Here is a 12,772-nt window from a genome sequence, read left to right as displayed (position 1 = left end):
GCTGCAGGTGCTGGCAGAGGCACTACTGGAGGGGGACACGGTGACACTGCGCTGCCGGGTCTGGCGGGACAGCACGTTTGCCTCGACGTCCTTCCACCGAGAGGAGATGGAATTGGGGGTGCTCCGCGGTGGGACCGAGCTGTTCCTGTCCCCTCTCCAGCTGCACCACAGTGGCCACTAAAGGTTCAGGGCCTGGGTGGGATCCTGGGGGTGAAAGGAGTCAGCGCCAGTGACAGTGACAGTGCAGGGTGAGCACCCTACAGCCACCACCCTGACACCCCCACAGCCCCTCCCCAGAGACTCGGGTTCTCAAATTCCCCTCTCCTCCCCTTCCCAGAGCTCTTCTCGGTGCCGGTGCTGGACGGTCTCCCTGAGCCCACCGTCGAGTCCCCCCTGACTCTCAGCTGCCTCAGCACCCCCAGCCCCCTGTGGCCCCGAGCCCCCCTCCTGCACGTGTTCTACCGGGACGGGCAGGGGGTGGGGGGCCCGCAGGTGTCCTTGCAGCTGCTGGTGCCCACTATGGGGGGCTTCTCCTCGAAGAATTCCATCTCCGAGGGTGGGGCCATGCCGAACAGCAGCACTCGACTCTGCATCACGGTGCCCAGTGAGTGCGGGGATGGGCATGAGGAGTGCCCAGAGAGCCCCCAGGTCCTCTGGTTGGGCACCTCCATGTCACCCTGAAATATTTCTTTTGTCTCCCCACATCTGCCCTGGGTCCCCTCACTCCTCCGCGATATGACCCCATCTCCAACATCCACCACCACACCCATCCTCCTGTCCCTATCCCCCCACATCAGCTGCCAGCCCCTCCCTGTGCTCTCAGCCCTTTCTGTGTCCCCGCAGTGCCCGTGGACAATGCCATCATCACCCCCAGTGTCCTGGAGGTGACACCGCCAGACACAGGGACACACAGGGACACAGGTGGGGTCACTCAGGGTCACCAGGGAGCACAGGACCCTTGGGGTGATGGGTGATCCTGATGTGTCCCCCTCTGTTTCTTGCAGTGGCCGCAGGGGCCAGTGGGGCCATTTTGTTCCTGCTCCTGCTCGTGGGTGTCATTGTGGCCTAGCACCGGTGGCACTGTGTGGGTGGGTGACAACGAGGGATGGGGGTCATGGAGAGGGGTGTGAAGGCCCCCAGAGAAGGGGGGCCCTAGGGCGGCACCCACAGCCCCTGGCTTGGGAGGGGCTGAGCCCCCAGTGACCATGGCTCAGAGCTGTTGGAGGGTCCTGCAGGGATGTTGGGGGTTCTATCAGGGGTCCCCTCCTGCCAGGCTCGTGGTTCTGGGGGCTCAGGGTGTTGGTGCAAGTGGGGTGGGTCAGGGATATTGGGAGGGCATCAGGGATACTGGGGTGCCTGGGGAGAATTGTGTGTCTGGTGGTGGTTCAGCAATGCCAAGGGTGGATGGGAGCCCCTGGGTCTCCAAAGTCACCCCTCCAATTTTCCTTTGCAGATGCCAGGAAGCACCAGGAAAGGTGAGTGCAGCCTCCAGTCATGATACACCTTTTACCCAAACTCCCAGCACCTTCCATCCTCTTTCCCACACCCCCTTATTCCCACAGGGCCCCCCCAGACCCACTGGCACTCCCAGTGGAGGATCCTCAGGCGACGTACGTGGAGCTGCAAAGACAACCGTGGGAACCCAGTGACATCTATGACAATCTACACCAAAATTTGTGATGCTCTGGGAAGCGGGAGGCACTGGGTGACACTGGGAGTGCTTCCTCCATTGCTCCCGTGATTACCCATCCTTCCAAGGGAGGTGGTCATGGGTCAGGGGAAGGCTACACAGGGCACCCTGTGCTCCCCATTTCCTCTCCCAGTACCCCCCAGTACTCCTCCATCCCTTTGATGGTACCTGCAGGGGCTCCCCAGCCCCATCCAAGTGCCCAAGTACCCTCAGGGTCTGCCCCATTCTCTCCCCACTACTGTGCTTGCAGCGCACCCAGGGCTTCCCCATTCCCCCTCCCACTACCCCTGTCCCATCCCACTGGAAAAGTGGGAGTCAGGGAAGATTCTTGCTGAAAGGTTTCTCATATGAAAATGAAGCACAAAGATGGCAATATTATATCAGAGAACTGTTTATTGATAAAGGAGGGTAAGTGTTCTTACTGAATGTGGAGAGAAGGGAGTAGAAAGGGACAAGGGTAGAGAGAGAAACAGAAGACAGGACAGCATTACCGCAAGAAGCTCGGGCGCTCTGTGGGCATCAGCTGGGCAGATGGAGTATGTGTGCTGCAAGCCAGGGCGAGCCCACATGGCCTTTGTGAGTGGCTGGGCGTGATTCCCAAGGACGGCACCTGCGTGTCTCTGGCATGGGCGAGCGATGGCTGCAGGCTGGCTGCTGCGGGCTGGCTGCGGGCTGGTGCTGCGGCACTGGTGGCTCTGGGCTGGCTGCCGCGGGCTGGGGCTGCGGTGGGCAGGTGCAGCAGGCTCGGTGCTGTGGGCAGCACGGGAAACACGGCAGAGGTGGTGGGGGGTGCAGGCAGCATCCGCTCCATCGGGGAAAGCAATGAAGGAATGTCCAGGAGGAGCAGGAATGAGCTGCCTCATGGAAGCAGCGAAGCAGGGAAGAATGGGTGTGGACAGGGAAGAACGAGCACCTGGAGGAAAAGGCAAGTGGGGAAGTATCAGTGATATTTTTGCCCAACTGCTGGGAGGAATGATGCATCTGACTTCATCTTATCAGAAGGCTAATTAAGTACTTTATGATACTGCATTATTCTATATTATATTACATTACATCTAAACTGAATCTGCCAAGCACTCAACTGCATCCACTGCACACAATCTCATGACTGTCAGCCAACAGTCCCCCCACACACACATACACCTGGATTCAGCTGGTCAGTGAATCAAAACACTCACACCAGAATCCAATCACCAATTCCCTTCAGGTAAACAATCTTCCACCATGCATTCCACGTGTGTACAACACAGGAGCAGAAAATGAGATGATAATTGTTTGGATCATTCTTTGCTTCTCTCACTGCTTCTCTCAGGTTCAGAGAATGTCAATCCCACAGGGGAGGAGGGCCAAACTGGCCCTCCGAGCGAGCCCCTGATCCCTGCAAGAAACCCAAAGCAAAACACTCCTGTTGTGACACAGCTAGCTGCTTTTATTGGCAAAGGCTCCTCCCACAGCCTGATTTCTGGGGCATTTTTTCATAGATATTTTTCCTCGGGCATCTGTCCCACCAGCCAGTGGGGGTCACTCATAGCCTGATGTCCTGGTTTAGGACAAATTAGGGGAAATCTCCAAAAGGGAGTCCCCCAAAACAAAACAAACCTCCAACCACCCCTCCCCCAATACCGGGTTCGGGAAGGAATTTCTCGGAGGAGCAAAGTGGAAAACAAAACCTATTTATTTACAAGTAACAAAAGAACACTCCCCAACACAAGAAAAGCAAAGAAACCAGGCTGTGTTGTGAAGGGCGCTGAGCTTCTCTCGCAAACTCCGGGGAGGGTCCTGGACGTCTCAGGTCAGGTCCGGAGCCGGTCCAGTATATTCAGGGGAGGGTAAGAAAAGAGGGAACGAAAGAAAAGGAAAAAAAAAACAGCGCAGAAAGCAGAAAGCAAGCAAGCAAGCAGCTAGCCAAGCCAAGCAGCCAAAAGCCAAAAGCAAAAGTGCCCGGTCACACTCCCTCCTCTCTTCCCCGCCCCGCCGCAGCAAGACGGCCGGGGTGGGGGGAAGAGAGAAAAGGCACAGCTGCCAGACACAACACATGATATTGGGATAAAGGCTGTCACCCCATGACACCCGATCACTGAAGCTTTCTCTCCCCTGATCGTCTGTTATGTGAAGCCTTGCAAGGGACAGGGTTCCCAGCACTTGTACAACCACAGAGACATTTTTCACATCATGTGTAGCGTATGTTGAGACATAAATCCAAATCAGATTTGATCTTCTTAACCCTAGTGTGCTTAGTGGCTCTGCAGTCCCCCTCCTAGTGCTCCCAATGAGGTGGCTTACTGGTGCCCTTCCCAGTTCCAAGGGGGCACAGGACCTGGTACCCTGCTCCTGGGACAAAAATGCAGCTCTTTGGTTAAACTGGCAGAAATGGTGTTTCTTTGTTCAGCTCTGACAAGGAAGCTGAACAAGGGGGGAACCTCCCTTGGAATGGAAAATACCACCCCATTCTCTCTGAACTATTATAATTTTGAAATTACAGGGCTTTTAGGTAAAGATGTGGGAACAGGAATAACAGTTCTTTACTGGTATGTATTATGAGAAACAAGTTAATGGAAGTTGACTTTTACTGGATATTATATGAATTGATATTACATTATTGATTATACTGTTGAATAAATATTGTGATGTTGTTCAGATAGTGGAAAGTATTGTGGAGTGGCTGATGTTGTTGGGGTGGCCATCCAAGGCTGGGGCCCAGCCATGGCCCAGCTCCACTGCACAGGGATGGCCATTGCCCAGCCCTGCTCTGGCCAGTCCCAGGTGGCAGCCAGCACCTGAGGGTCCCTCCTTGCCTTCTTGGCTTTGATTCTGGCAGCTTTAGAGCTGCTGCAGAGGTGAGAATTCTGTGGGAGAAAAAAGCCTGTCTGTGGTTTGCTCAGCTCTGCAAGAAGCACAAAACCAAGAAGGAGCCCAAGCAGTGGCTCTGGGAGGGTCTTTGATGGTTTTCAGAGCAGGACTAGCTGGAAAAACCCCCTCTAACTGCAGCTGTAAGAGAACCAGTCCAGAAATGCAGCAATTGATAATTTTGTCCCTTGCAGCAAGGGTCTGAGATAGCCCCAAAAGCCTTGCATATCCCGCAAGAATCTGCTCAACGACCTGACCAGTTCCCTCCTACTTCCTGCTTCAAACATGAAGCCTTTTAGAATGGCCTGGGAAGAGTGTTTGGCTTTTGGCTGTGGTTGCCAGACAAGAGGGAAAAGTGTGGAAATATCAAGCTGTGGCTCTGGCTACAGCTGTGGTGGGGCTGTAGGGAGTGATCCTGTGTGGATTCCAGGTTTCCCCAAAGCTGCTCCATCCCTGCCCTCCTCACCTTAGTGAAAGCCTGAGGGATTACAGGAATTGGGGTGTAAAGCTACCAGAGGTGCTACTGTGGACCCGAGATGAGCCTGAGATCAGGCGCTGCCTTCCTTCCATTCAGGATCATGGAGAGCGCTCATGGGTGTTGGGTAGGGCATGTGCCTGACCCTGGGACACTGCTACACTGCCAGTGGGCACTGGGATCCAACCTGCTGCCTTGGCAGCTTCTGCCCGCTGCCGGTGGTGGTGCCGGGAGCGATTGGTGGTTGTGAGTTTGCAAAAGGAGTGCAGGTCTTGGCTGGAAGGGAGAAGGGGCAGGGCTGGGTGAGGGTGACACTCCAGGGACAGTAGCACGGGGGCATGGAGTGTGGGGCTGTTCCCGAAAGGTCTCAGTGGGGGCAATGGTGTGGCACAGATGTCTTGAGGACAGGGACACAGCAGCCAACCCTTGCTCAGGCATGGAGACCCTGTGCTGGGACAGGTCACCCCTGCCAGCCTCACAGCCACATCCCCATGGCCCTGTGCCCATGGTCCATTTCTGAGGGCACGTGTCCCCATGGCCCACCAACATGGTGTTTGTCCCCTTGTCCCTGTCCCTGCATTCCTGTGTTCCTGTCCTGGTCCCCACAGCTGCCCCAGCCCCAAGGTTCCTTCTGCCATATCCTTGTTCCCACATCTTCATCTCCCTGTCCCCACATTCCTGTCTCCTGTTTCTGTCCCCAAAGCTACCCCAAAACTCTGGTCACACTGGGCTCCATGCCCAGCTGGCATTGGGGACCTCAGGGGACCCCACAGCCCCCTCTGCCCCCTCACCTCCCCATCCCCGGGATGTCAGGCCCTTGCCCGGGGCACTCACCCCACAGGAGCAGCGCCACCTTCCCAGTCATCCTGGTGTCCCCAGCCATGTGCACTGGCTGTCACTCACTCCTGAGGTGGCTGTCCCCTGGCTGGTGGCTCTATGGCCAAAGGGGAAGGAAGCAAGGTCAGGTCTCACCCTCATGCGTAGGTGGCACCTGGTGGGATTAGGGTTGCCACAAGCTGGGGACATGCTGTGGGCAGGGTGGGGACAGGATGGGGACAAAGCTGGGTGGGACACAGTGGGACATGGGGTCTCCAGGAGTGAGGTCTCAGGGGGTTTGTGGATGTGGGGATGTGTGTCCAGGGGAATGGGGGGTCCCAGGGATGGTGTCCCTGGGAACGGGGGTGCTGAGGAGTTAGAGTCACTGGGAATGGGGGTCCCCACAGCTGAGGGGTCACAGGGATGGGAGTGCCAGAGGAACATGAGTTCCGGGGATTTGGGGTGATGGTATGGGGATGGTGGGGGAATGGGGGATCCTGTGGGAATGGGAGTCCTGTGAAAATCAAGGTCCTGTGGGAAGGGAATTTTAGGGATGGGATGAACAGCAGAGGGTTCCTTGGGAATGAGGTATCCTGGGCCATGAAGATCCTGGGGAATGTGAGTACTGGGATATGGGTTCCAGAGAGGGGGAGACATAAGAAATGGGGTACCCATGATTTGATTTCCAGGGGAATGGAGGTGCCAGGGACGGGCAGTGGCTGGGTGGGCCCATGGGTCTCAGCTCCTTCCCTGGGAGCCTCAGATTTTGGGTGATCCAGAGCCCAGCACAGCCCCCACAAGGCGTCGGCAGCCTGCGGGTCACCCAAAACAGATTCCGAGGGGTTCTGGGTCTGTGAAGCTCCTGGAGCAGAGGTGAGAATTCTGTGTGGGGACAAAGGCCTGCCAGTGGTTTGCCCAGCACTGCAAGAAGCACAAACTCCAAAGGCAGCCCAAGCATTGGCTCTGGGAGGGCCTTTGATGGTTTTCAGAGCAGGGCTGGCTGGAAACCACCCCCTGGGAGGGGCAGCTGTGAGGGAACCAGCCCGGAAATGTGGCAATTGATCATTTGTTCCTCTTCGTAAGGGACAGAGGGAACCACAAAACTACTGCACAATCCACAACATTCTGCTCAACATCCTGACCTGGACCCTACTTCTTTAACAAAACCTGCAGCCTTCTGGAACCTCATGGAAAGAATGTTTGGGTTTGGGATGTGTCTGCCAGATAAGAGGATGAAGTGTGGAAATACCAAGCAGGGGCCATGCCCACAGCTGTGTTGGACCTCTGTGGAGTGACCCGTGTGGATTCCAGGTTTCCCCAAAACTTCTCCATCCCTGGCCTCCTCACCTGAGTGAAAGGCTCAGGGTTTGCAGGAATTGTGGTGTAAAGCCACCAGAGGTGCTGCTGTGGACCTGAGACCTGCCTGGGGTCAGGTGCTGACTTCCTTCCATTCGGGATCATGGAGAGCAGTCTCAGGTGTTGCTCAGGGCATGTGCCTGACTCCGGTGGTGGTGCCGGGAGTGATTGGTGGCCGTGAGTTTGCAAAAGGAGCGATTTCCCCTCCTGCCTCCCGTCCGAGGCTTCCATGGCCCCTGAGGGGATGGAGCTGGGCCGGGGCGCCCCCTGCTGGCCGTGAGTGCTCCCTGCAGCGCCCCCTGCTGGCCGCGGTTATAACTGCAAAAAAAAACAACAAGCGCTGAGCGGGAGGGAAAGTTCTGGGTTTGTGTTGTTTGTTCTATTCTGGTTTATAAATTTCCCAGTAAAAAGCTGTTATTCATTCTCCAACACTTTGGTATCCCCATAATCTTGGAAATTAAAAGAAATTTAGAGATGGGTCTTCTTTCCATTCCAGGTACATTCTCACTTTCCTTGGCAAATATTTCTCATTTAAATGCGTTGCCAACTCCTGGGTTCCCGCTTGGATGCGACAGACACCCCAAGAAGGGACAGGATCAGGGACTTGGGCACCTCATGCTCTGCCTTTTAAGCCAGTTGGGCCACCAAGGGCCTTCTCATCAGATGGCACTTCTGGTCACCTGGCCACTCCGGAGCTGGCTTTGGTAGAGCATCACACTGTCCCCAGAGTGCCACAGCTGACAGACTGATGGAAAGATGGAGCCCTGTCTCACCAAATGCAGGACCTGACCCACCCCTGCAACACATAGGGGTGCAAGACAGAGGTGTGAAGACATTTTATGTGTGCAACACATAAAATGTCTTCAGACATGAAACTTTTCCTGTCTCTGACACCCCACCATGTACCATGGCCTGAACCCGACTGCCCTGGCAAAAGGGGAGGCTCTGGAACCCCCACAGGGCCTTTGTGACATCCTCGTGTGGGGAACACAGCAGAGGAGGGGTTTGGGACAAGGGACAAGAGAATCCAGAACCTCCTGAAGGCCACTTTGGCCATCAGAGCAAGGAAGGTCCAGAGCCCTGCCAGGTTCTTCTGGTGGAGGAAACGTGCTTGGGCGAGTGTTTGGGTTTTGTCCCTTTTTGGGTGCTTTCCCTGGAAATATTTCCTTGTGTGACCATTTGGAGTCTGAACCTTGTTGCTGTTGCTGTTGGTTTTATTCTCTCTCGTTGCTGTTTCAGGAAATTGTTCTTTCAGCCCTTTGGGATCCTTGTGCCCCCAGAGGGAGGCAGAGGGGCAGTTTTTACTGGCAGCACACACACGAGTGGGTGCCCATGGGTGGGGGCCCACAGTGTCCTCCCAGTGTCACAGCACATTCCCACAGATGTCACCGGGTTCCCGTGGTCGCCCCTGGGGTCCCTGCAGCTCCGTGTAGGTCACCTGGGGATCCTGGAGTGTGGTGGCACGGGGCGACACTGCGAGAGACACGGGCTATGGGATCTGGGTGGGGTGGCACTCGTGGGTGATGTGTCCCTCTGCGTTTGTCGCCCCCGTACTCACCCCCTGCCCTCTTGGTGACCATGACCTGGGTGTACAGCACCTCCCACTCCTCTGGGGGAGCCGGGGGATCCGGGAGGGCCCTGAGGGAATAAAGGGGATGTGGGGGAGGGGATGGGAGGTCTTGGGGGTTGGGGTAAAATGGGAGAATATGGTTTGAGGCCCCCACTCACCTTTCCTGCTGCTTCCTGGTGGCTGCAATGGAAGCAGGGGAGGAGTGACTGTGGGGTGCAAGGGCCCTGAACCCTCTCAGGCTTCCTGGACCCCTTCAAGACCTCCAAGTATCCCTGAAGCCCCCCAGAATCTATGAGCCTCCCCAGTGTCCCCAGACAACTCACACTCAAGAACCCAAATCCCAGGAGGGACAGAGACTTCCCCAAAAACTCCCAAGGCCTTAGAAAGAATCCCCAACATCCCTGCAGGACCATCCAGCACCTCCTAAAACCCTACAAGACCTCTAGCCAAAGTCACAATTGTCGTGCTGTGGGTATTTCCCTATGGTTTCTCCAATTCTGTGGGCCTCTACAGCACGCTGGAACCCCCATGCCCCCATTGTCACCCACCCACACTGTGCCATCGGTGCCAGGTCACAATGACACCCACGAGCAGGAGCAGGAACAAAAGGGCCCCACTGACCCCTGCGGCCACTGCAAGAAACAGAGGGGGACACATCAGGGTGACCCATCACCCCAGGGGTCCTGTACTCCCTGGTGACCTCACTTGTGTCACCCCACCTGTGACCCAGGGTGAGCCAGCTGTCACCTCCAGGGCCAGCTCCTGACTGAGTGCCCGGAACACGCGGTGCCTGTCCTGTCCCAGCTGGTTGGTGGCCACGCACTGGTATGTGCCCGAATGTCGCACATCGATGTCCCTGAGCTCCAGGAGGGGACTCCGGGACACCTCCTGCCCGTTGTGCAGCCAGGTGAAGGTGACAGGGGCTGAGCCCACCTGCAGTGAGCAGCACAGGGTCACGTTGTCCCCTGCATGCACCTGGTGTTCCAGGGGGCCGGGAGTGATGGTGGCATTGGCCACGGGGACTGCGGGGACAGAGACAAGGCTGGCACTGGGCGAGGTGGGATGGGGGTGCTGTGGGTGGGGTTATACCCAGCCCGAGGGTCCTGCTCACCCAGAACGGTGACATTCAGGGGGTCACTCTCAGCCACGCTGTTCCCGTCACTGACCCGGCACCGGTACTGGCCGTTGTCATTGTCCCCAATGTGGCGCAGCTCCAGGCGGGGGCCAGTGCCCAGCAGTGCCCCCGAGCCCTCCCGTTGCCAGGAGAAGGTTAGAGGACCTGTCCCTATGGCCACCTCACAGCTCAGCACCAGTCGGTCCCCGAGTGCCACCTGTCCCCCAGGGGGCTGCGCTGACAGGGACACCCCCGAGGGCGGGACCCCTGCAGGAGAGTGGGACACCAGGGGACAGTGAGGGACCCGGGGGGGTGTCAAGGAGGGGCAGGGGAATTCCAGTGAGGGAGAGGGGGTGCCGAGATTGGGGGAGGGGGGCTTAGAAAGGAACCCCGAGAGATGATAAGGGGGTCAGGGAGGGAACACCTGGAGAGGGAGATGGGCAACACCAGGAAGGGTACTGGGAACTTGGGAGGGGATGGTGAGACTTGGGCAATGTGCAGAGACCTCAGAGAGGGGTGGAGGGACCCAGGGATGAGGGAGGGGACCCAACGAAGGATGGCAGGAAACACAAGCCAGGAATGGGGGGACCTTAGGAGCAACCCGGGGCAGGGATGGCAGGACACTGAAAATGCACCAGGGAAGGATGAGGGTACCCATGTACGGGCTGGGGGTCCTGGGGAGACACCCGAGAGAGGATGGGGGGAGCCAGGGGAGGATCTGGAAAAGTTTGGGTGCCCCAGAGCAGGCGTCAGGGAGGGCTGGAGGGTGCCAGTCAGTGTGGGGGATCTGAGGCCTCTGTGGGGTATGGGGAGGGATGTGAGAATGGGGATGGGGAGAATAGGGTAGTAATGGAGGTACCCAGGCGGGACACCCGAGGAGGCAGTGAGGGCTCCCCGTGCCCATCCCCACACTCACTGCACACCGTGACGAAGAGCCGGTTGCTGCTCTTCCGCACGGTCCCCCCCTGGGAGTGCACCTCACAGCCATAATTCCCTGAGTGGGAGACCCCCACAGCGGGCACCAGCAGCTGCGGGGACCCCTGTTGGCCCCCCACCACCTGCCCATCCCGGTAGAACACGTACAGGAGGGGGGCTCCGGGCCGCAGGTTGTTGGGGGTGCTGAGGCAGCTGAGAGTCAGGGGGGACCCCACAGAGAGCTCGCGGGGACCCTCCAGCTCTGGGACCGAGAAGAGCTCTGGGAAGGAGAGGAGAGGTGAGGACTCTGAGTCTGAGTGCACTGGGAATGGGCTTTGGGGGTGTCAAGATATTGGAGTTGCAGCCGTGGGGGTGCTCACCATGCACTGTCACTGTCACTGCTGCTGACCGTGACTGCCAGGACCCCACCAAGCCCTCACATCTATAGTGGCCACTGTGGTGCAGCTGCAGAGGTGAAAGGGACAGCACAGTCCCCTTGAGGGACCTCCTGAGATCCTTCTTGTCCTGATAAAATTGCACCCTGGTGAGATGGTTTTCCTGCCGGCACCGGCAGCGCAGTGTCAAGGTGTCCCCCTCCAGCAGTTCCTGTGCTGGCACCTGCAGCACCAGCTGGTCTGTGGGACAGGAAGGTCACATCTCACTGATGAGACTGTTCTGAGGTGGGTGCCCATAGCACCGGGGACATGCGGGTGCTCTGGGGTGCTCTGGGGTGCACTGGGATGTCCCTGTGTGCAGGGCACAGGCTCTTGTCACACGAGGGGTGTGAGGCCATCCACGGAATGGAGCCCACCCTGACCGCTCTGGGGCCCCCATGATCATTAAAAGTCTCCCCTCACCATCTAAGACTGTCAAGGGGGGGCTGTGCCCAGTTCCGGGTCTGTCACATGTGTAGATGCCACTCTTGGTGACAGTGAGGCGGTCCTGTCCCTCCTGCCTCCAACGCTTCCGGTCCTTGTACCAGGTGGTGGCACCGGCAGTCCCCGAGCCCTGGCAGGTCAGTGTCACCCGGTCCCACACTACTGCTGGCCTCCAGGAGGGTTCCACCAGGAGCTGGGTGGTCTGGGCACCTGCGGGTGACAGAGGACACCAGCCTGCCAGGGCCAGTGTGGGGCTGGGGACAGCGGGGTGGGGCCATGGCATCCCCTGAGGACTCACCAGCGAGGCCGAGGGTCTGGACTGGAAGGGAGAAGGGACAGGGCTCAGTGGCGGTGTCACCATGGGGACCGAGGCACACGGGGCACAGAGTGTGGTGGCTGTCCCTAAAGTGTCCCCATGGGGACAGATGCTCTTGTGGGAAAGTGTGTGGGTGGTCCCCAAAAGTCTGGACAGGCAGGGGGACATGTCTGTGTCACAGCCACCCGTGTACCACATCTATGTGGCACAGACACCTTGGGAACAGGGACGCCGAGGCTACCCCGGGTTGAGGCAGAACATGGGGACACTGAGAACACCTCAGGCATGAGGACACCATGGACTCAGCCCATGCTGGCCCCCGTCGGCCCCACCAACTCATGATCCCATCCCCATGATCCCATGCCCATGGCCACATCCTCATGGTTCTTGTCCCTGCATCCCAGTTCCCTTGTCCCTATCCCCGGATCTGCCTGACCCTAAAGGTGCCACTTCCCACATTCCTGTCTCCCCATCCCCATCCCCATCACCAAATTCCCGCCCCCTCTTCCTGTCCCCAAAGCCACCCTACATCCCGAGTCACACCCAGTTCCACTGTGGGTAACATGGACTGGCTCTTCTGGCAATGGGGGCCTCAGGCGACCCCACAGACCCCTGTGCCCCCTTCCCTCCCCATCCCCAGGGTGTCTGGCCTGTGCCCAGGGCACTCACCCCACAGGAGCAGCGCCACCTTCCCGGCCATCCCGGTGTCCCCAGCCATGTGCACTGGCTGTCACTCGCTGCTGTGGCCACCGCTCCCCTGGCTGGTGGCTCTTCGGATGAAGGGGAAGGAAGCGA

At 58.1% G+C, this 12,772-nt stretch overlaps 1 protein-coding gene across 1 annotated transcript; it reads right to left on the bottom strand.

Annotated features, from left to right (window-relative positions):
* Nucleotides 1-1,601: 1,601 nt before the first annotated feature.
* Nucleotides 1,602-12,741, bottom strand: LOC131569331 (Fc receptor-like protein 2; the record flags this gene model as incomplete). Its single annotated transcript, XM_058821527.1, has 13 exons — nt 1,602-1,620; nt 2,182-2,440; nt 8,574-8,657; nt 8,743-8,822; nt 8,913-8,934; nt 9,303-9,386; nt 9,474-9,776; nt 9,866-10,135; nt 10,785-11,063; nt 11,164-11,418; nt 11,641-11,871; nt 11,960-11,980; nt 12,666-12,741. Coding segments are annotated over 13 exons (1,983 nt in total), but the record flags the coding sequence as incomplete, so codon positions are not given.
* Nucleotides 12,742-12,772: the final 31 nt, after the last annotated feature.

Source organism: Ammospiza caudacuta, chromosome 30, assembly GCF_027887145.1.
Source record: "Ammospiza caudacuta isolate bAmmCau1 chromosome 30, bAmmCau1.pri, whole genome shotgun sequence".
Lineage (NCBI taxonomy): Eukaryota > Metazoa > Chordata > Aves > Passeriformes > Passerellidae > Ammospiza > Ammospiza caudacuta.
This window is presented reverse-complemented; position numbering and strand designations above follow the sequence as displayed.